Consider the following 23,331-nt stretch of genomic DNA (forward strand, 5'->3'; position numbering starts at 1 on the left):
TGGAGGCATTTCTGCTCGCCCCTCAGCCGACCCTCCTCTCCTTTGGGATTTGGGGTCCTCCCCATCCCTCCTGCGCAAGTTTTCCCGATGAGCGAAGTGCAGCCGCACCGCCGGGGCTGCCGGAGGAGCCTTTTCCCGGGGCGGAGCGAACCCCGAGGCGTTTTACACCTCCCGTGGAACAGTTCTGCAGGCACGTCCGGATTTCGGCCCTGCCCTCCCCGCCGCGCCCCGCGGCGTGTCCCTGCTCCGCGCGTTGCGGGGGCCCGGTGCGGCTCCCGCGGGGTTTCCGCCGGTGCGTGGCGGCCGGCCGCGGCGGGGGGCGGTGCGCGCCGGCGCACGGCCCCTTTTTGCGGCCCGGGGCGGGGCCGGGAGCCCGCCCAGGCGGGAGCGGGGCCGGCGCCGGGAGCCCGCCCGCCGCGGGCGAGCAGCGCAGGTGAGCGCCGGGCCGGGGGGGTGGGCCCGGGCCCGGGGAGAGCAGCGGGGCCCGGCAGCGGCGGCCGCCCGTCCCCCCGCCCGCTCCCCGCCGCGGCCCCGCGAGTCTCGGCCCGGGGTCCCCGCGGGTGCGGGGTGCGCGGTCACCGCCGGCGGGGGGGGGTGTCGCGCTGCGGGGGTCGCTCCTGCGGGTGTCTCCGCGCCGCTTGCGGTGAATCCCGGCTGCTCCTCGGGCTCCTTTAGCAAACTGCATCTTCCTTCAGAAAAAGCGGCTCTGCGTGATGGGAGCGGGGCGTCTGAGGAGTCGGTAACCAGCGAGCGGGGGGGGTTAGCCGCTGGGCGGGGGTTCAGCCCCCGGAGCCGCTTCCCGCAGCAGCAGCAGCAGATGTGCGGCGGTGCCCGGGGCGGGCGGATGCCGCTGCCTGCCGGCTTTGGCCGGGAATTGGACGGCGACCACTCGCGTCACCTGCTGACCCCCTCCGAGGGGTGAGGGATGCTCAGGTTCGGCCTTTACCCGCAGGGTTTCGGCGCTTGGCACCGCGATCGCCCAGGGATGGGGCACGCTTGGCCGCACCCAGCCACCCGCACCCCTCCGACACCGGGGCCGTGCTGCCGAGGGCGGTCGGTGCCGGCGGCGGGTGTTCCCGGGCGCGTTCGCCTGGGGCTGTGCGCTTTGTCGAGGCGCGAGGGAGGCTCGGAAGAGCTCTCTTAAGACCGAAGCGTGGTGCGCTGTACCTGCTCGAGATGGGAACCTGAAAGTAAAGGAAGTTGAATGTAGTGGTGGAAGGTCGTTCGAAACGTGTGGCTTATTTTTTGTTTTCATCAGCAAGATGAGCTCGGGTTTCTGGTATTGTCCACTCATGGGAGTAGTCGAAAAAGACTAATTTCAGCAATCTCTTCAGCTAGAAGCTTTCATTTATCACAACTTCCTCCAGCTCCCCAACTATGCCCGTGTTAGCAGTAATAGCAAGAGTGCAAAGATCCCAAATGGCTTTGGCGGTGTTTAAGGATTGCAACATCCTGTGTCACATATACTTGTGTGTACGAGAAAACCGAAACATGGAGGAGTTAGTTGTTTGAAGTCACGCATCAAACAATTGTCAGGGTTGGGAATGGAACTTCAGTTGGTTTTCAAGCTCTTGCTTTAACCACTAAATACACTGTTTCCCACTAGATGCTTCCTCAGACAACACTGAAAGTGTAGTTGATTGAACTTGCCTAAAAGGCTGCTTGAAAGTTTCCACCAGAGCAAGGTTCTCGAGCCCTCCCATCAGATGCTTTTCTTACTCCCTGATGTTTCTCTGCCTCCCTAGTGGTACTATTTTACATCCAGAATGAGGTATGGCTTTACGTTTCCATTTCTCTTAAGTGGCTCTCCCGAAGCTCCTCTTTCCCTGCCTCTGGCTCTTACTTGTGGTCGGATCTAAGGCCCTGCTGAGCTTGAATGATGGTGTATCACTCCAAAGCTCTTTCTCTAGTTGCTCTGGAGCCCCGCAGAACTGCAGCCAGTTTTTATCACCGTGTGTACATTCTGATTTCCTATCTCTTTCCTTGCTGACAACCCCTTTCATCATGAGCCCTGCACACAAACAAGGTTAGCTCCAGTTCAGATTACATTAGTGTAGTTCTGCTTCCCATTACTTTTCTCTGTGAGCCTGTTTTATGGGGGTGTGCATGTGGAAGGCGGGCATTGAGCAATATAAATGCTAAAAGTAAAGGAGCCTTTATTTCATAAAGGGAAGGGCGTAAACTAAGGGATTTTTTTTTTGGATCTGGTGGTTGTTCAAAGCTTGATCCTTGTAGTCTCCACATAGCTAGAACAATTCCTTGGAAGGTGGAAAAATCCATGGTTCTCTGCTGACATCTTGATGCATGGAGAGTGCTGATTTTGGTACATAAATGCTGGTTTATATCAACCCCTCTGGTAGAGCAGGGGGTGCTCTGTAGTGTTTTAGAGGCCTGGAGAGTTAGGTGGCTGCGGTTTTGTCCCTTGCCCAGTTATCCTGGGCAGATTCCATTGTATGTCTACCTCAGTCTAGTGGTTTGTGTAGGCAAAGTAGGTAGTAAAGGTGATTAATCAGGTGCTTGGAAATCTCTACTAGAAGGTGTTATCAAACCAATGCAGCTATGTTTCTACTATGTAGAATTGGATGAACAATGAACTGCTGTTGAAAGAATGAATGAATTGGTGCAGGGAATTGTGTGGCAGGATATGAGAGATCAATGCACATACGGATATGTACAGACGCTGATAATTTGCAAAAACCTTTATTTGATTTTTATATTGGGTAGAGGTAGAAGTCATTACAGTAAACCAAATAAAGGAGCTCAGAATATTCTAAACTAGGGTTTGAGGAAATGAACCCTGAAGATACAAAAGCATTGATTTTAGAGGTTGTTCAGTACTTGAATGCTTCTCTGTACCCTTTCAGGGGGCCCTGGTTTTTTCCTACCTATTTCATGGGCCAAGCCTCACACTTGTGTGCATGTGTCAAAGGAGGAACCAGAGATAATTGGAGCTCTGGTGCAACTCAGGTCTGTACTGAAGGTGCAACACTGTCACAGGAACTGAAAGAGCCACGATGGTGTAACAGCACAGTTGGGACACCGATCCATGTTTTACAGAAAGCTTAATGGAAGTTGTAAAGGCAACACTTTTGTTGACACGAGAGCAAAATCTGTCCTATTAATGCAAAATGACATTAGCAGGTATTCAAGAAGGCAGCAAAGCCATTCTTCTGGTGTAGAGGCTGCTCTGGCTGAACGTCCAGGCTCGGCGTCGCTCCTGGTGGCAGGCTGCAGGGGATGGCTGCGGGCTCCCAGTCCAGCTTGCTGTGGGTGCTGCGGGCTGGCTGCAGCATCAGGGCTGACCTGCTGTGCTGAGGGTCCCCGCTCAGCTGGGGTGAGTGGGGCAGCACCCCAGGCGCTCGCACCGCTCTGGGCCAGCAGTCGCTGAGGCTGTTTCCAGCCGCTCTCGCCAGCATGTGTGCGCTTTTAGATGAATAAAGGGCCAGTTTGTCAATACTTGTCAGCAGGCAGAGCTGCAAAGGCCAGTCTTACTGTGAGCTTCCATTGCTTGCATCCACATCATGAAACTGGAGCCTGGATCAGGATTTTTTTACCTTATACCATGAGGGAAGCAGATCCAGCGTGTTTTTTCTGTGTGATGAAGTTAAGTGGCAAGCACCTGGGTGTGAGTAACCTGCCAGCCCTGCAAGGGGGAGTCCCCCTGCAAAATTCCCACATACAGACACAGTTTGACATGCTTACCTGCTGCAGGAGTTTTCCCAGTCTCTTCTTGAAGGGGAATTTGTGGGTCCATTTTATGGTCTGTTAATGCTCAAATAACTTGCCCGCTGTGTACAGTGGACCTGCTTTACCCCGTGACCTCCACCAAAAAAGCAAGCCCAAGCTTAAAACGCTTTCAGAACACTCACTGAAATGGGTCTGTGCCTGTGAAAGCTTAGGGTTGGTTCGAATCTGCCAAGTGTGTTGATTGTGTGGTAAAGACATGTCAAGCATGTGTGTACACAAAAATTCCCGTGGTCTCCTCCCCCAGCTAAGTTGATGCCTGCAATGAAAGTGACTTCCTGCTGTCTCCCACGCGACGCATCACCTGTGAGCTCTGCACCACTCATTTCTTATAAACTTGAAAGGTATTTTTGTAGTCCTGGGGTTGAGTAATTTTGTAATCTGTTTGTGGGCGTTAGAGCTTCCGTGTCTGTCTAACGCTGCAGCCTCACAGAGGTTTATGGAACGCTACTCCATGAGTGATCTTGCTAGCTTGCTGCTTTGTTTTTCTTCTCTTAATAGCAGTTGTATGTTGTAAACACCAGAGCTGTGGCTGCTAAACTTCATAGGAGGAGATCTGTGTTAGTTTTATGTTGACTGCTGGCTTGTTCAATACTGACTGGCTAATTTCAAACGTGTCTGTTATGCTCTGCATAAATCTGCCTTGGTGTGCAACTATGTATTCCTCAGGGCGTGTGAACTTAAAATGTATGCCAGCTCCTACTAAGGATGTGCCTATATTTGCTACGTGGCATCCAGTAACATCGGAGTTGTATGTTCTGTCCTCCAGGGTGGTACGTGGGTTTGTCCCATGTGCGTATCAGCTCTGCCTTGGTCAGATACACATTTACTACCTTCACACTAATGAAAGGGGAAGCCTTAAGGGGAGCAAAGCAGTCTGTAGCTTTCCTGCAGAATAATGAACTGAGGCAAAGAGGGGAGAGGAAGTTCAGGATTTGCCTTCATCTGAAATTCACCTGGAATTTTGTCTCATGATTATTTTCCTCCACCTGTTTTTCTGCCCAGTGACGAAGAGGTCTGGGCGTTCTAAGATGGGTTCATTGCCCATATGAGTCTCAGTAAGGAAGTGATTAGTATCAATGGAGATACATCTTTCTTGATTGCTCCCCTAGGAAATGACTCCACATCTCAAAATTACTGAGGGGTTGTGGAGCAATTGTCCACTTCTAGCAGCTTGTTGGGCTGGTCAGACCCAGAGGCAGGGGTCAGTGTGGAGTGGGCCCATGTGTATTTAATTTCTAGTTTCCTGAGAAAGTCTGTCTTGCACAGATTTTTACTTTCCCCTTACAAAAATATTCCACAGAGCAGAAATACATGTGAAAAGGGGAGTACACTTGAATTCTTTGGGAATTGTGGGGAATAGCTTCATGTTTGGACCCATAGAAATCTGTCGCTGGGTGCATGCTTGATGCTTTGGGACCTGTGTGGTGTGACAGCATGCATTTCTCTTCCTCTTAATGCTCCGAGACATCCAAAGTGATACTTGGCTCTGCTGTGTGAGAGCTTGTTTATCTGCAGACTGAAAGCAGCAGCTGTGGTGGCAGTCACAGCCCATGCTGCACATCAGCCAGTCCACACACTGCTTGTCCTACTGCTGGGCTCTCCCACCACGTTGTGGCTGATCACTCCTCACATTTTCTTAGCAAGATCTGAGGTTCCCATCAAGTGTGCTTGCTTCTTTTGGGAAAAGAGATTCCATTACTGCCTCCCTGTGGGATAGGAAGAGCGGTTCTTTCTTTAGGGCAGTTGGGGCCCTGCTCCTCTCAGGAAATAACAGAATAACGTTTTGAGCAAACTCCATCTCTTGTTTTCACGTGCTCAGCTGTGCCAGCAGCACTGCCAACGAGATGCTGCCCCTGCAACTCCTGCCTGTGCAGTTCCCTTTCCTGAAGTCAGTACGGTTGCACGGCTTGCAGAGAGCCTTTACAGAACGTGATCTTGGCTGTCCTGTGCAACCAAGTACAGACTGGGGCAGTTTTTAGGTCAGGTTTGTGGAAAGCAAGCCCAGAGAAAAATTGCTGCCTGAGATGAATGGGGAGGTATCTGTGGCCCTGTGGTTTCCTCAGATGTTCTGTGCATACCTCCAGTTCAGGGGCTACGTGAAGTTCACAGAGCGATATGCTTTACCCTCACGAGGGGCAGGTCTTTAGCTTAGGTGTATACGGTGTTATGACTTGTTTGACCACCCAAGCAGATCTGCTGGCTGGCCAGTCTTGAGGTAAATCTTTCCTGGATGGAGTGTACGTACACGCCAGCTGTAGCCCAAGTGCTTTGTGCGTTCGGGTTGTTCTGCTGCTTCGCCCCTGGGGCCACGTGCCACGTGCATCCTGCTGAACTGTTGGGTGTTCTTGGAGTTGGAAGGCAGCAGCGTACCTGTCTTCACTCAGAACAAGTACTTGAGGGTTGTGGGGGAGAAAGGAGTATGATAGGAAGATGTAGGTAGGGGAATGTGGAAGTATTCTAGCAAGAAGATGTTTTGCGGTGTATTGCAGTAGGAAGAGTGAGGACTGGAGAGGCATCTTACTGTAGAAAGTGGGTGGCTACAGCTTGGTGTTGATAAGCAGGGGTCTTTGATAGCCTGTGTACCTGCTTGAGATCAGTTCTGTGGGTTTGCATCCCACTAAAACACAAACTTCTGTCTCACCCTTGCTTGCCCTAGCTTTGAGAGAGATGCAAGTTGTGAAGGAAACTAGTTTCTGTCAAGTGTGGGTTGATTAATGTGAACCTCAGGCTACCAGACCTACAGGTCAGAACCCTACCATAATAGGGGATTTTTAACAATAATCTGTCTATCCACCTGGATGAAAGACTGAGATGATGCTGGGGCTTTCAAAAATTTGCAGCTGCAATGGGGAATCCTTTTTTTTTTCTTTTTTTTTTTTTTTTAAAAGACTGCTGCAGTGAAAGATAAAGAATTTATTTCAAACAGCCCCAGTAGCGTAAACCCTGACAGAAAGAAGCGATGCTGCGTTTGGCTGTTCACAAATGGCAAAATGATCCGGAGAAAAGGGAATTGTAATTACTTTTACTCATGAGGTCAAGATAGTGCAAACAAGGTTATAGCCTGGAGAACCCTGTTCCAGTTTCCCAGGGCAAAAGGGAAGATGAAAGTGGGGTGGTGCAGGAGTATTAAACTATGCAGAGCTTGCTTCGTGTAAAAACTGTCATGCTGGATGAGATCTCAGGTCCAACTATAGTAAAGCATTCTGAATTTATCAATGGGGAGGGGAGAGATTTGGTAAATGAAGTATTAGAGACAGCACAAATCCGGAGTTGTTATTCGTTTGGCGTATCCACTCCAGGTTCTATTGGAAAAATCCCTCTACTTCGGAAGATAATCAGGGAGTTTGGAAGGACAAGGTACTGAGCAACTTGAACTTGATGCTGATAGCTTAGATAGGCACTTCATATCTGATGGGATGTGGCATCAGGTAGAAATCCTCAGCAGAAGGAAGCAGTTTGGCCATTGTCTCTGCTGGTCAACAGAGTCATGATAGTTTGCTGCTTTTGTTGCCATTGGGAAAGGCTGACGTAGCAGATATTTTAGAAACTTGCTGGTTTTATTGTTAATGAGCAGAAGACAAGGCAGGCTTGTTTTGCTTTATTCAAACTTGTAAACCTTGCGTACTTCCCTCCTTCTGAAGGCACATGGGTGGTTTTGTGGTCTCTGTATCCGGTGTCTCTGTGATACAGCGTGCGCGCTGAGGAAGCAGGACAGATAAAACATAGCTCATATTTCTGGGAATCCTTACCTCACTGCTGATGGGGAAGTGTTGTGCTCCCAGGCGCTGGCAGATAAGATGCTGGGCTGCTTGTCGTACTGAAGCATAGGGCTGGCTCACGAGAAGCTGCCAGCAGGTCTTCATGACTTGGGAGACCCAAATCTTCAGCAGGATGTTGCCGAGTTTCTTTCTAAGTTTGTACACTGTCTGACAGCTGCAAAGCCATATTTTAAGTTGTGAATGAGCAAATTTTGGACTGGTTTCATCAGCTGAGGATAAGCGACGCTTCGAATTGCTCAGGGCATGTGCAGGGCTGAATTTAGAACCAGCAGAGTCAGAGTGGCAGGAGGCTGAAGCCTTGGTTTGCCCAGCAGCTACGAGCCGTGGCTATGTGAGCACCCTCCGGGCTGTTCTGCTGGCACGTTCCTCTGCTGACCTGGTGGAAAAACTCTGGTAAGTGAGAGGGAATTTAGTGAGCTCCTTTCTCTGCTGAGGTGGTTGAAGAGAATTAGAGGCACTTACCCTGTCTCTTGCTAGCAGCTAATGCTAACAGTTCCAGGCTCTTCCTGCACATGGGGACACCACATTCTGCTGCCTGTCATCTGTGGAGGAACCTGGAGTTTTACACTGCTGTAGTGTTTTGCTTGTGGGCAAATGGATGGAGCATGAGGGTTTCTCTGACTTTGCTGTTGCATGTCTTTAAGAAAGAAGAAATGTACGGGGGGCTTCTGGTGAATGCCTTTTGTTTTAGCTGTTCATATGTACACTTGCCCTGCGTTTGAAAGCGACTGTTTGTACCCAATAGTGTTCAGATTCTTTTTCTCTTTTTTTTACATTCTTTGGATGTACTGAGGATAAATTGTAGAGCCCTGACAAATGAAAGGATGCAGATGGAATTAACAAACCTATTTTGATTGCCTCAGCCATAGATTTCTTTTTTTCCTGTACTTGTAGAGGGAGGGTATGCAGTGGAATATTATTTGTTTGTGTGTGTAAAAATGCATGCATGCTCAGAACCAGCAACACCTCTTTCTCCTTCTTGCAGACTGGAAGCGAGCTCTGGAAAAATAAAGTGGAGCTTGGAGCATGTGGCCCGAGGATTGCCTTACAAAGCCAGGGGTAGGAACTTGTTGTTTGTGTTGGCTGCTTGGTCGCAGATGAGCTATCGGGAAAAGTGCCTTTGTTCTCAAGTGAACATAATTCTTTAATTTCTTTGTCAAATGCAGATGTAGATGTTAATCTCAGTCTAGAAGAGATTAAGAAAGGGTTGCACTGAGGTAGAAGCAAACCCTATAGCAAGAGAGACTCTGTGGCTTAAAGGCACTGGGCTTTTGTCTGAGGTGCATATTCCTGAGCTATGAGGATGTGCTAACCTTCCTTTTTTTTCGGTTCTTTTGCATGTTAACTTTCTACAGAGCCCAGCGCAGATATGAGGAGATACGTAGTCAACAACAACAGACTTTTTTCCTTTTTCTTGCAGGTGGTAGCTAAGAAGTGAGCAGGATGCCCCCAGGCATTTACTGCCCTATGGAATTCTGGTCCAAGGGGGAAAACCAAAACATCCAGGTGGACTTTCTGCTGCCCACAGGCATATACTTAAACCTCTCTGTGTCCTGCAATGCCAGCTTGGGCACCATCAAGCAGGTAACCGCCTTGTTCCGCAGTCTTACCTGCAATCTCCTGGAACAAGGACTCTGTTCTTGGGGAGCACATGAGGAGGTGTGTTGGGTCTTAACTCAGTGCAAGATGACTTTCTTCTGGATTGTTCCTTGTGACTCACGATGTGAAGTCCTCCTTTGTGACAGCCTCTGCCATCCACCAAACCCATGTCTCCGGGCTGAGGCTGCCAGCAGCAGGGCGCTGCTGGGGGTGCCTGTGGTGTCGGGCGCAATTCTCTGGGTACCTGTCCAACCTAGGGATGAAAATTAGAGGGACTATGGAGTGGGGGCAGATTGGAGTTGGCCACATATGGATTGTGTGTTCAATTACTGCTCACCTGAGCCAACCAGTCCCTGCGCTGGGTTTTGCATTATGAAAACTCTTGTGTGTGCATATGCAAGTAAGAGAAGCCACCCCCAAATAGTCAAATACAAATGCTGCACTGACTCAGTATTCAGGATGCCAGCCCAGCCTTCTCTTGCCTCAGAGAAATTGAAAATTGGGAATGGCAATGACAGAGAGGATTTTTCTTAGTGCTTCCTTTGAGGGATAATTCCTTTGAGGGATAAAATGTTGTAGTGAAACCACGTGTGAACAAAATGTAGCTGCTTCCTTGTTTTTCTGGGCAGGAAGTGGGGTTAGGGGAGAGTGAAGGAAAACAGTGGAAAAGGTTTTCTCTGCAGCAGCAACCTGGCCTAGATGAGTCACCCATCACAAGGGACAGAAGCACAGTGCCAGATTATTCCAAGTTTTCTCATGCTGCATTTTTCAGGTAAAAAAACAAACCCCAAAGCAAACAAAAAACCTGTAAGTAGAGCTGATTGGTTCAAGCTGTTAAATTACAGTCTGTGTTTTACAGCCAGTAGGCACGCTGGGTCAGACCAGAGGCCCATCTGTGCTAGAGTTTTGTCTCCTGTGGCAGGCACCTAGGATGAGAGTGAAGAAATGGAATATGAACAGTCGTGTGGAAGCGCGAAGGATCTTTGGGAACAGGATAGTTTTGAGAAGATTTCAGAAAAGCTCTTGGTTCTTGTCACAGATTTTATGTTGCTCGGAGCAATTTGCTTAACCCAATTTTGCTTCCAGTGGGAGTAATAACTCTGTTGCACGAGGCCAACAGGCAGCACATACTTACTGTGAGGTGTTCGGGTGGGGGTTATTTAAATACTCAGGGTGAGGGATTGACTTTGCCTGAAACAAATGGCAAGCACGAAAAAAAGGAAGTCGGTTAAAGGCGCTTGCAAATAAATCTACCCAGCAGTTCAGCACGAGTTGGAGCCACCAGGCTTGGCTGAAAAGCAGCCTGTGACTGCAGCTCCAGGAATGCCGTGAGGGGTTTGGCCGTGCGTTGCCTTCGCTAAACGCCGTGTCTCGGGAGGGTGAGGGGGGTGTCAGAGGAAGCCGTGGTCTCACCCTGCTGTTGGTCTGGTGCAGGTGGTGTGGAAGCACGCTCAGTATGAGCCGCTCTACCATATGCTCAGTGACCCCGAGGCCTACGTCTTCACCTGCATCAACCAGACAGCAGAGCAGCAAGAGCTGGAGGATGAGCAACGGCGGCTCTGTGACATCCAGCCCTTCCTACCGGTGCTGCGGCTCGTGGCTCGAGAGGGAGACAGAGTCAAGAAGGTTATTAACTCCCAGATCAGCCTGCTCATTGGAAAAGGTCAGTTCCCCCATCATTGGTCTCGCCAGGAGCGTGGCAGGGGTGTTGGCTGGAGGGGGAATGTGCCTCTGTCCCAGGCAGCCTTGCTGCGTATGGAAAAGTGATGGAGCTCTGCTTATGTGGGCGAGGAGATGAGCTGGTTTGGTCTCTGGTGGAGCTGGTAAGGGAACAGTGTGTGTGCAGACCCAACAATAATCTTCTATGCTGGTAGAGGGCAATAGTAATTGAGTTGGTGCAACTGTACGTTGTAAATAACCGATTGCTAGTACCTTGGCTGTCTCTTCTCCTTTTGGCCAAATACTAAGCGTGTGTTGAGGAAGATTGTTTCACAGACACTTGATTATCAAAGGCTCATTTCCTCCTTTGGGTGTCGAAGCTTATTTTGCCTTTCTCTCATACTCTTCACTTAGGATTGCACGAGTTCGACTCTGTGCGGGATCCAGAGGTGAATGATTTCCGCACCAAAATGTGCCAGTTCTGTGAAGAGAGAGCAGCAAAGCGGCAGCAGCTCAGCTGGGCAGCGTGGATGGAGTACAACTTCCCCTTGCAGCTGGAGCCGATGGCCAAAGGCCTTGGGACTGGCCCTCTACATAACCCCACCAAGAACATTTTTGTCAACGTCAAGTTTCAGTCTGGCGGGGTAAAGCACAAACTTTTCTGTGACAGTTTTTAACTGGTTTGTGCTTTCCCTTTGGGAACTTTTGGGCATTTGGAGACAGAATAACGCGTGCGTGGACGGTGTTTCCATGTGATCAGTGTTCATCTTCATTCTCCAGATTCCTTTGCCTGTGGAGATGGTTGGGAGGGAGACTGAGCCTCCGACCAAGGGAGCTGTTCCCCTTCCTGACCATGCGTTGGGTGTACTGGTTAGCTGGTAGCTGCATGTAGTGGAAAGCTGTTGGGGTAGGAGAGGAGTGCAGAATCTGATATATGCCTTTCCTTTTGAAGCCCAAGAGTCTGCTCAGCTCATGCTCAGCATACACTGCTTGCAGGCATCAGTCTGTGTTGCCCATGGGCCCCTGTTCTTGCCTGCTGCCCTTGGGTAATGTTATTTTTTGCATGTTGTGCCTGGGCATGAAGCAGGAGCCACCCCCATGGGGGAAGGGCCTTCCAGAGCAGTGTGTTTGAGCATGGTGACCCCAGCCACCCTCTGCCTTGCTGGCGGAATGACGGTGGGAAGATTTTTAATGACTAGCAACCATGTGAACTGGTGATTGTGCTGAAACTGGGTTTGAATTTCCCAATTTCCAGCCTTGCGCTTGCACTGCTGAAACATGCTCCTGCCCAGTTTGGCAAGCATCCCTACTTATTTGCTAATGTGTTTGGGAGGGTAATTCTGCCTTCCTATCCTTTATGGTGAGCAAGAGGAATGTTGTTACGTATCCCCTGAGCTACTGCTGCTCCTTGTGCTGATTTCAGCCCTTTGCTGGCATTTGACAGTGTATGCTGTGTTGTTGGCATTGCAGGAGAGCTTCACTTTCCAGATCTCCCCAAAGGAGTTCCCCATCACATTAATGAGCTATGCTATCAAGAAGCAGGCTACTGTCTTCCGCCATGAGACACTGGAGAACCCAGAGGACTACACCCTGCAGGTGAATGGGAAATGTGAATATCTCTACGGGAACTACCCCCTGTACCAGTTCCAGGTGAGCCTTGTCTCTCGCTTTATCAATGAGTCTATTCCCATATGGCTGCCTCTTGCTGGGAGGGTGGGTTGAGACGTGTTATCCTCCATCAAGGAGGCAATCCTGTTAGAGGAGAGCAACCCATCAGTGGCAGGACCTGGTTGCTACTTGGGGCAAGGGATACTTCAAGCAGCCTAACAGATCCTTATGTTTTTGGGGACCAGTGATCTCAGCCTGTCCCGAGTGCTGTGTAAATGCATTTATAGAGTATGATTCTGGAAATGTTTATTTGCTTGCATGGTGGGCTGGGGTTCTCTTCCTGGAAGTTGGGCAAGTAATCCTGTATCCTGTGTTCCCCTGGAAGGGCAAACTGCCGTTGGGAGTGCTGAATCCTTCTCGATGTTTTCCCTTAATGCAGGCATTTGAGTCAGGTGCTGAAATGCCAGCTGTAAAAGGCACTTCATATTCTCAGTTTTGGCAACATGAGTCCAGTGAGTTGCAGGTTTATAAAACAAGAGATAAATTAAAACTGGATTTTGATTGTTGCTGTGTCCTTTCCTTACTCCTTCCACCTGTTTCTGCTTCAGCCAGTTCTGATGTGCTTGGTTGCTCTTGCATGCCAGGCTCTGTTTCATCCACGCTGACTCTGTCCTCTCTTTGCAGTATATTCGCAGCTGCCTGCACCGAGGCCTAACGCCCCACCTGACCATGGTGCACTCCTCCACTATCATTGCTATGAGAGATGAGCAAACCAACTGTATTGCCAGCCCCCCCAAGATGGCTGCCAAGCCTCCCCCACTCCCAAAGAAAAAGGTAAAAGAGAACAGTGACCCAGTGGGGTCACCCTCAACTCATCCGTTAACGGAGATGCTGGTCTCGGCTGGGAACAGCAGCTGGTTTTCCTGCCTCGCCCAGGACAGGTTTCTAGTTGGGTTTTTCCTGTCGGGCTTCCAGCTCCCTCCACAGCTTCCCTGGTTGTCACAGGCTTCATGCTGCCCACCTGCAGTGCAGTGCTCTTTTGTCTTGGAGCAAAAAGCATGGGATGAGAGATGAGCTCTGGCGCTGGCTTTGAGAATTCTTTGTTGCATCTATTTCTGATTGGAACCCTTTTCTCTTTCTAGCCAAACTACGGTTCTCTCTGGTCCTTAGAGCAGTCTTTCTACATTGAGCTGGTGCAAGGCAGCAAGGTCAATGCAGATGAGAGAATGAAGGTAGGCGCTTGACTCACTTTGGGGTTTTGATTTTGTGTTTTGGCTTTCCCAGTTGCATCTGTCTTGTTTGTGTGGTGAGGAAAGAGGGGCTGACAACTTGATCTCCAGTGATCCACCGTTATGCTTCATTCAGCCTTTGGGCAGTTTCTAAACTGCAGCACGACAGGAAGGGGAAAGGAACTTGCTAGCCAGCAGCCCAGCAATGCAATCTTAGAAACACTCCCCTGCAGAAGTTTCTGAGTAGCAAAGAGCTGCTGCCCTGCGGTAATACTGCTTGACAACCGTGTGGAGGGGCAGAGAAGTCCGCAAAAAGCGGAGGAGGGGTGATTCAGCTGTGAGAAGAGTGATGGGAGAGGTGGTAAAAGCATGATGCAGCAAAGCCCTGGGTTTTGTGGGGTGTTTGCCGTGAAGGGGCAGCAGGTGAACGAGGAGAAGGGGAATGGCTGCCCTTTGGGAAAGGGAGAAAATGGGGCAAGAATATGTCACTTCTGCAGGTGTTCTGCAGGGCAGGGCTTTAGAAAGAAACAGGCAATGAAGTAGTTATTTCTTCTGCCCAGTGCCCCATCATTTGCAGGGAGCTTCTCCTGGGGAGGACGCCTGTGATTCAGACTAGTCAGCAATACTGTAACGAGAGGTGAAGTTGGGGATGAGCCTGGTCTATCAGCGATCTGTCAGACTGCGAGAGGAGTGAGACTTGCAGGCAAACGTGTACCCAGACACAGGTCGCCGTTGGTGCGGCGCTGCAGGCTCTGCTGTTTGCACGTGCCCTTCTCCTGGGATGCTGATTTGCCTCCTCTTCGGCATGAGCACTTGCCCAGCTCTTGGTGTCTGCCCTGCTTTTTCGGTGTGACAGGTTCCTGAGCTTTTGCAGAATCTCGGGGGCACGGTTTGGTGAATATTGCCTGGCTTTACGGGATGAATCCTGTAATACTCTCACCAGCGGATTTCCCAAGCATTTTGCAATGATTAAGCAGCTCTTGCAAGTCTGCATGAAGTAAAAAGGTAACAGTGCCCTTACTGAAGTTGAGTAAAGAGGAAGATTAAGGAACTTAATGAGTTGGGAAAGACAGGAGTAGGGCATCCTGTTCAGGGGAGTGGATGCCCTGTCCCATTCCTCTTCTAAGCATGTGTCTTCAGCAAACAGGTCAAGTCCCTGTGGATTCATGGTATTCTCTTATTTCTCCTTCCCCCAGCTGGTGGTGCAAGCAGGTCTCTTTCATGGCAACGAGATGCTGTGCAAGACAGTGTCAAGCTCTGAAGTGAATGTGTGCTCAGAGCCAGTGTGGAAGCAGAGGCTGGATTTTGATATTAACATCTGTGACCTTCCCCGTATGGCACGGCTCTGCTTTGCCCTCTATGCTGTCATCGAGAAGGCAAAGAAGGCACGTTCCACCAAGAAGAAGTCCAAGAAAGCGGTAAGTAAAGCCAGTGTGGGACTGAGCCAGGCCTGCCAGTGCTGGAAGGCACCGGCCACCATTCTGAACCAAATGCTCTTTGCTTTCAGAAAAAGACATTATTAATAAAAGAGCTTACAGAATGATGGCCAGAAACGTCTTCAACAGGAACAGGAAACTGAGGAGTGGCTGCCTTGTAGGAAAGGTTGTTAAAATGTAATTTCTTGTCCAGAAAGACCATTAAGAAACATACCCAACATCTGAATGAACATAAAGAGGAATCGATTGTGTTAGTGTCTCTGTTTTGCTGTTCTACAACTTCCTTGTTTTGTAGTTGAGGTTAAACAATCTTCTGTGTGGCATCTTCGTTCTAGTAAGGTCTTTCATGCAAATCCCCCATGGATCACATTCACAGATAAGAAGGGGGAAGAAGATGAGAAATGTAAACACTGCTTACAGCAAAGCTTTAGGCAAGGTAAAATGAAAGTGCAGCACCTTCAAGGTTGCTGTTCAGATGCCACAAACTGACAGAAAGTGTTCAATCACTTTGGAAGCTCTTGTTTTGAGTTTCTGAATCAGAGATATTTCTCCGTGATAGTGATATTTCTCACTTAACTCTATTCCAAAACTTCTAGCTGTTAATAATTCGGTAACTAAAAGTAGATCTAAGTGCAGCCTGTAATTGAATTGCTGGTTTCCTCGTGCTGTAACTTAAGCGTGGTGCCTCTAACTCTTTGCATGCAAAGGGTTTTCTTTAGGAGCAACAAAAGCATTTGTTCTTCTGTAAATTCTTGTTTCTGCAGCCACTGAAACACTGTTACCATGCTTTGAAGAGAGGATTACTCATGCCACCTGCACTAAGGTGCAGAGAAGTTGAGGGACTGATAAATGTGATGACAGAATATTTTAGTCCCAGTTCTGCTAGCGCCTTTTCACTGCTTAGAGGTTCACTGAACTTGGTTGTGCTGTTGGGGTTACATGTACATGTGTACATGTCTGGGGAGCAACATGCAACCCACAAGTCCTGCTTCTGTGGACCAGTTCTGGGGTTGGAGCCTTCAGACTGGAAACATTTTGAGGCAAGGACCAGGATCAACCTTTTTATAGTTGGGTTGGGGTTTTTTTGTTTTACTTAAGAATAGCAGAATTCCAACTCCTGCTGGAAGCTTTTGTTGAACAGAATATCTGATTCATTCACAGGCTGCATTTTTGTGGTCACAGTGGAATAATTTTCAGTTTTGAAGCAGTCAGAAAGAAATCTTACTATTGTGATTGACAAAACAAAACCAGCCTAGTTAGCTGAGTTGTGAAGAGGATCTTGTTCATTGTGTTCTAGTACTGGGGAAAGGTGGATTCTTGTGAGCATTCTGGTGAGCCCTTAATATAAAAAAATCCCAGTATTTGCTGAAGCTGACCTCTGTGGAAATGGATTTTTCCACAGGGTCAGCAGCAGCTCTGATGAAGTGCTTAGATCTCAGTTAAAATGATTGGGAGGAGGAGGTTACAGTCAGAGTGCACCCTGTTTTTTGGTTTTGATTAGTAATCTTTTCACTTGCTTTGCTTACAGTACTCAGAGTTTAATAACATGCATGTTTTTTGTGCAGACTGTCCAGAGCAGATAGGTGGAACTAAATCATTCACTACCACAAAAACAGGCATGCTTGCAGCCCGACTGGGATGAGTCAGAGGGTTAATGTCACCCAGAGGGTTGGCTTTCAGTGTTTCTGTAAGTCATGCAGGAGATATTTCTGTCCTTACAATGCTGAATCGTTACTTTGCTGGACCTTATCCACCAGAAATCTTGCCTGGTGTTTTGGCAGGCTCCGCGCTGCGGTTTGATGTCATTTACTCTGTTAGAAAAGGTTATTGCTGGTGGTGGTGTTTTGTTTGGCTTTTCCGTATGATCTAGGAGCTGATGTCTCAAATGGGATTTTACTGAAGATACTTAGTGTAATCAAATCAACTCAAAGGTTTGTGAGAGGCCTCTTGGAAGTGATTCATTTTGTTGCATTAGAGGAAAGTGCTGACTCGTTACCCCCCCAAGTCCTTTGGCATACTTTTGGGGTAAGCCTGGTACATTCTCTAGAATGCCTCAGTGGCACAAGATGTCGTCTGGCTGTGGTTCCCTTCAGATATCACACACTCTGTGCGTGCATCTCACTAGGATTTTGCCTCGCAACCTCTTTGCAAGTCAGTCTCTGCTCCGGGGTATGCTCAAGCCTCAGTGTTTTCTGAGCAGCTGAGTGAAATGCTGGTGTTGCTGAAACTGTTAAATGAAGTAAACTGTTCCACTCGGGGAACCTGACTGCAGGAAATCTTAGGTCACTTGTGGAATTTGTCTGTCTGCTCCGGTGGCGGGGAGCTGAATTAGAGCGGGGAGACTGGTTCTCTTTCTTGGCCGTGCCCCAGTCGCTTTGCTTGCTGGAGTCTCCCGCCTCCAAAATAAGACTGGCTTGTGTGACTGGGCTGGGCTTGTGGGTTTTATTTTCCAGGGTGTGATGGGGGGATTGGCAGTGTAAAGGTCCCATTATCAAGTATATGTAGCATTCTTTGCCTAGTTTTCCAAAGTTGTGCTCTCTGTTCCCTGATTGAAAATTAAGGTTCTTCTCCCTCCCCTCAAACTATGAAATATATGAAGTATATCTGTCGTAGCTCCTTCAAATATCATCAAGTTTCAAGGCCTTGCTGAAACTTAGAGATTATTCAGCTATGCAAAATATTGGATGATGAAATTTTAGACATACTTGTGGGGAGTGCTTGGTGCCATTCAGCACTACACAAAAAACCCCCAAGTTTTGGCAAATATCTCAATGTGGTGATATCTTGTACGTTGATTTTAGGAGAACTTAAGAGGTAGACAGGCAGGCATGGCTACCTGGGGTGATATATTCCATACAGCAACTCGCTGGTGAGGGAGTGCCTATATACTCTTGAATGGGAAGTTACCAGCCTGTAGCATTCTGTGTAGCAATCTGCAGACTTGGAAAAGATTAAGATTATATAATTTCTTATTCCTGACTATTGTGAGGGCTTTTGCAGGGAGTTGTCTCACTTTCTTGTTAGTTCTTCTCTTCCCTTCATCCAGCTTTTGCAGTTACAGCACCCAAATGAGCTGCTTTCTTTGCTTTGCAGGACTGCCCGATCGCCTGGGTGAATGTCATGCTCTTCGACTATAAGGACCAGCTGAAAACAGGGGAGTGCTGCTTGCACATGTGGTCCTCCTTTCCAGGTAACGTCCAGAGATAGAGCTACTGTATTGCTCTGCATCTTTAGCCTCCACCCCAAGAGCAGGAGACACCCTGCATTCTGCCCAGTAATTGTAGGAGGGGCTGTAACAGTTCAGACTAGCAGACCCAGTACGATTCCTGCTCTATATTGTGATCGTATTTAGAGCCCTGCCAAGATGAAGGCCTTGTTTTACTTGGTGTTGCATATATGATATAAGAGGTTGCTGCTGCCCTAAAAGTGTCACGTGTACTTCACTTATGAGAAGTCAGGAAAACGAAGTGAGCTGCTCAGGGCCAGGCAGTGTCCAGTGGCAGAGCTGGAGGCAGGCTGTGCTCTGCTTTCTGGACCAGAGGTTCAGGAGGTTTGGGTTCATGGGTTTTTGTGTACTTTGCTTTTCAGATGAGAAAGGGGAACTTCTGAACCCCATGGGCACGGTACAATGCAACCCCAACACGGAAAGTGCAGCAGCCTTGGTCATCTGCTTCCCCAGTGTCGCATCGCATCCCGTGTATTACCCGTCATTTGAGCAGGTAGGGGGCATGGACTTTATTTTGGGGAGGCACAGAAATTCCCTCGCTTTGGTGCAGGAGCATACAGTGTCGCTGGCTCTTGGGCAGCTGTCGATGGGGACTGGGTACAAGCAAAACTGATGAATAGATGTTGTTGGTTGAAAGCTTGACTTTTCTCTTAACTAATAGACACTTGAGTGAATACTTTTCCAAGCTGTGAATTACTGAGGTAAAGCTGCTCTCATAGATGAGGGTTTGTTTAAAAAATGGGTTTAACTGAGCCACAGGCAGCATCGGGCTCTATAGGAAGGAAGAGGAATAAAAGGGGAAATGAGTGAAAGTAGACAGCTCCCTCCCTTTCAGCAGAGAGTGATAACATGCTGTGTGCTATGGGGATTTTCCATCTGTCACTGCAACTGGCCAGACACTTAAAGTGGAAGAAGAAATGTGCCCGTTACTGGAAAGAAAGGAGATCTGCTCTGGCAGGGATGTATATGCATGTTCCTCCTGATGCATGTTCTGGCTCAGAAGCTTTGACGGATAGTGCCAGCCTGCGAGGTGGCTTGGGCAGCACGCTCTGCTTGGCAAACACACCCTGGTTCTAAGGATTTGGAATGGCTCCTGTTAGGCCAGAGCTTGGTGACCCAGAGGCCCTGTTTGTGAACTGGGTGTGCAGATGTGCCCTTTTTGGGGAAAGGACTCATCCCTTCGTTCTGGTTACTATCAGGGAAGGGGCTCTGTGGGCAGCTAGGTTACACCTCTGAGCAGAGGGGTCCTGCTGAGTCCATTACCTACACCTGGGCTGCGAGAGGTGTGATTCCCTTCTCCAGGGGTGGCGACTGATCTCTAACGCAGCATAAATGCCTGAAGTGATGTTGAGCTAGAAGTGCAGAGAAAAGGAGGAGCCTTTCTCATTCTTTGTTTGTGTCCCAGCTGCTGGAGTTGGGGAGGAATGGAGAGCAGCCCCGTGCTGCACCAGAAGATCCTGAGGAGGTGAGTCTTCTGGCATCAGTTTTTCAGCTATATGCAAGCCTGGCTTCATACAGCAAGTTATACATTTCTACCTTACCCCCAGCCAGCAATTTTCACCAAACTGGGTCATGCCCCAGTCCTACAGGGTCTCTCTGGGCTGAGCAAGTCCTCTGGGTTGACACTGAGCCCCGTGTATGCTCTTTTGCTGTGATTCCCATGAGCAGAAGCTGCAGCTGAGGGAAATACTGGAGCGGAGGAGCCACACTGAGCTGTATGAGCATGAGAAAGATCTGGTGTGGAAAATGAGATACGACATCCGTGACCAGTACCCACAGGCTTTGGCAAAGCTGCTTATCATCACCAAATGGAACAAGCATGAAGACGTTGCCCAGGTGAGGATGCTGGGGTTGGCAGCCAGGGCTCCCTTGTGGATCCATCTTTCAGTGTCTACGTTCCTGTGTTGTGTCTGGGAGGCCAACTTCACAGGGGATGTTTCGCAGTGCTCCTCTGCAGGTAGGTTTGGCATCATGAAGCTGAAGATTTTTCTGTTCTTAACTAGTCACTGCAAACTTATGCTGAGTGGTACCCAGCTGAGCTGAGGTTTGGCTCCTCTGGGCTGTTTGGCTCTGTGTGCTTCCCAGACTCACTACTGACCAACAGGGTCTTGCTTAGTCCCTCTAGAAGCTGGAGGCAAGAAAACAATCTGTTTAATTCACAGCAGAAATAGGCTTTGGATTGGATATTCTTAACTAATAGTGAGAGACCAGCACAAGCCACCTTGGGGTCAGTGAATCTCTTCCACTGAGAACACTGGGCACTGGTTAGGGAGGTGTCTGTGCTGCTCATCCCCCCTTACTTTAAGAGCTTTGACAGGACCTTCTAAAGGTCCCTTTCTAGTCTGCATTGTTATGCTGCAGAAAAGTGCTTTTCCCAAAGAGCTCATTCTGCTGATGGTGGTACAGCAGAGCAGTCCTGCCGTGGACTGGAATGGCTCCTCCTCTCAGCCTTGCTAGAAAGTTTGAGCTGATGGTTTTTGACCTGTTGTCTGCAAACTTGCTCTGAGGTAGCTATAAATAGTGACCCCCCCCACAGAGGAGCTACTCTTCCATCAGTAGATTTATAGCCATTGTTATAAAAACCTTGTTGCTCTTCTGCTATTTTTTTTTTCCCCCCTTACAGATGATTTCCCTGCTTCAGACCTGGCCAGAGTTGCCTGTCCTTAACGCCTTGGAGCTGCTGGATTTTAGCTTCCCTGACCGATATGTTGGTTCCTTTGCTATCAATTCATTAAAGAAGCTGACGTAAGTGTTATCCACAAGGGATATGCAGAGCCCCTTTCTATTTATGTTTAGAGCTGCTGAGGGGGACTGTGAACAAGGCTGACAGTCTTGTCTCTACAGTTTTTGCAAGTACACTTGTTGCAGTAAAGAGAAGGTTGTCTCTTATTTTTCCCGTCTGTCCACAGAGATCATGAATTGTTCCAATACCTGCTACAGCTTGTCCAGGTGCTTAAGTATGAATCCTACTTAGACTGTGAATTAACCAAGTTCCTGCTGGACAGGGCGTTATCCAACCGCAAGATTGGCCACTTCCTCTTCTGGCATCTGAGGTAAACAGCAAATGTTTTGGGTGTTTTTTCAGCAGTCAGGCAAAAGCAGCATTTACTGCTTCCCTCATTGCTCTGTGAAGTGAGACAGCAAGCACGTCTGTCTGTATAGGTGCCAGGGTACTTATTGAAAGGCTGTTGGCTGTCCTTTAGTGCCTTTCATCAAAGCATTGGCGGGATTTCCTTGCTGTGACTACCAAAACCCAAGAACTGCTGCTTTTTACACTGAATAAGGATTATTTCAGGAGGATGAAAAAAATCTGTTTGTTTGTTAGTTTTTTTCTTTTGTTGTGGTGGTGGTGTTTGGGTTGGGTTCTGTTTTCAGAATTTATATACATATGCATGCCTGTGAGTTGAAATCTGCTTTGGACACCCATGGCCACCTGCCAGTTCTGAGCCATGGGCTCTGAACTGTCCTTGCTTCTGAAGTAATGTTCTCAAAGGAGTGGTTAGCAATTTAGTCATCCAGAAAAATGTCTCATCGCTTCAAGCAATGGTTTTTCTACATCACCTTCTGGGGTTGGGTGCATTTTCTTTCCCCTCCCCAAGTACACAGAAAGAATCTAAGCAGCAGCTAACATTTTGCACCCTCCTCTCCTCCCCCCCCCGCCCCCCTCATCCTTGTGCTGGTGTGAATGGGAGAATTAGTCACTCAGTGCAGTGAGTCAGAATTGTTTTACCCTCTGTTCTTCCTCTAGGTCAGAAATGCATGTTCCTGCAGTTGCCTTGAGGTTTGGCCTGATCCTGGAAGCATACTGCAGAGGCAGCACCCACCATATGAAAGTTTTGATGAAACAGGTAAAAACTGCTTTTAACAATAAGGTTAACTTCCTCCTTGCTTGGAGCTGGTTCTCAGCTGTTAGCTTTTCCATCTTAATGTTATCAGTAATACAGAAAAAAGCTTTTTAACTGCTGTATTTGTTTTGGCATATCCTATTCAGAGCCTGGAGTTCCCCTTCACATGTGACTTTCCTCAGCTCTTACTCACCCACATGCATCCCAGACTACACTGTGTGTCTGAACAGTTTGAAATGTTGAGAGACCTCTGCTGTTATTAGATGAGTTGAATGAGTTACTATTTAGTAGGCGCTGATCACAACTGGCTGATTCAGAGCAGTGCACCCTTTCCTTCAGTTGCCATGCAGAGGTAATCCTGCTGTTTACCCACTCTCTAGAGGATCGCTGTACCCAGTTCAGAAGCAAGGGACTCCTGGATAGGTGAAGTTGTATCTAAGACATGCCTACAAACCCATGCTCCTTCTAATTTCAAGGCTGAGTGGCACTTTTGGATAACCAGAACTCCCCAAAAGTATTGAAGGGCAGCAGCTATAGGTTTCATCCTCACTTTTCTAGCCAGTGCACTTCATTTCTTCCTTTGGTGCTCGACCATGTGCATTACTGCTGGTGCAGTCGTTACCTTGCAGTGCATTTGTGCCCAGCAAAACAGCCGTAATGGATTATAGATCTCCCTCAAGCCAATACTACTAAATTAGTTTTGTTGCAGTGTGTGAAATTTTCACAGAGATATAACCAAGGTTTACATTTCGCAGTAGATCTTAACAGTTTTTAAACTTTCTCCAGGAATTTTCTATTTGTTAACCCTGTTCCCTCTCTCCCCTTTTATTCAGGGAGAAGCACTCAACAAGATGAAAGCTCTGAATGACTTTGTTAAATCGAGTTCTCAGAAGGCCCCCAAGCCTCAAACCAAGGAGATGATGCATGTGTGCATGAAGCAGGAAACTTATCTTGAAGCACTTTCCCACCTCCAGTCCCCCCTGAACCCCAATATTATCCTTGCTGAAGTTTGGTAAGGAAGATAGCTGCAGTTCTTAATTTGTGCCACAGGCTTTGTTCAGCAGCAGAGCCAGGCTTCTGGTTACCCTGAGGGTCTTTTTTCTCATGGGAGTCCATTAACATTTGTAGGTGCTGTTGAGTTTGCAGCTTTGGTGACTTTTTTAATAGATGGAAACTCTGACAGTGATATTTTTGTTTCTTCTA

At 48.4% G+C, this 23,331-nt stretch overlaps 1 protein-coding gene across 1 annotated transcript in view; it reads left to right on the top strand.

Moving 5' to 3' along the window:
- The first annotated feature begins 353 nt into the window (after nt 1-353).
- Nucleotides 354-23,331, top strand: part of PIK3CD (phosphatidylinositol-4,5-bisphosphate 3-kinase catalytic subunit delta) — a 30,195-nt gene continuing 7,217 nt past the window's right edge. The window contains exons 1-17 of the mRNA XM_074925038.1: nt 354-433; nt 8,512-8,585; nt 8,947-9,110; nt 10,560-10,788; nt 11,199-11,428; nt 12,255-12,434; nt 13,077-13,226; nt 13,535-13,624; nt 14,818-15,039; nt 18,151-18,247; nt 18,646-18,776; nt 19,689-19,748; nt 19,952-20,119; nt 20,907-21,028; nt 21,193-21,336; nt 22,032-22,131; nt 22,962-23,140. Coding sequence (XP_074781139.1) covers nt 8,970-9,110; nt 10,560-10,788; nt 11,199-11,428; nt 12,255-12,434; nt 13,077-13,226; nt 13,535-13,624; nt 14,818-15,039; nt 18,151-18,247; nt 18,646-18,776; nt 19,689-19,748; nt 19,952-20,119; nt 20,907-21,028; nt 21,193-21,336; nt 22,032-22,131; nt 22,962-23,140 — 2,243 coding nt within the window. The 5' untranslated portion in view covers nt 354-433; nt 8,512-8,585; nt 8,947-8,969. The remainder of the gene's footprint in view (nt 434-8,511; nt 8,586-8,946; nt 9,111-10,559; nt 10,789-11,198; nt 11,429-12,254; nt 12,435-13,076; nt 13,227-13,534; nt 13,625-14,817; nt 15,040-18,150; nt 18,248-18,645; nt 18,777-19,688; nt 19,749-19,951; nt 20,120-20,906; nt 21,029-21,192; nt 21,337-22,031; nt 22,132-22,961; nt 23,141-23,331) is intronic.

The sequence above is a fragment of the Athene noctua genome, chromosome 22 (assembly GCF_965140245.1).
Source record: "Athene noctua chromosome 22, bAthNoc1.hap1.1, whole genome shotgun sequence".
NCBI classification, from domain to species: Eukaryota; Metazoa; Chordata; class Aves; order Strigiformes; family Strigidae; genus Athene; species Athene noctua.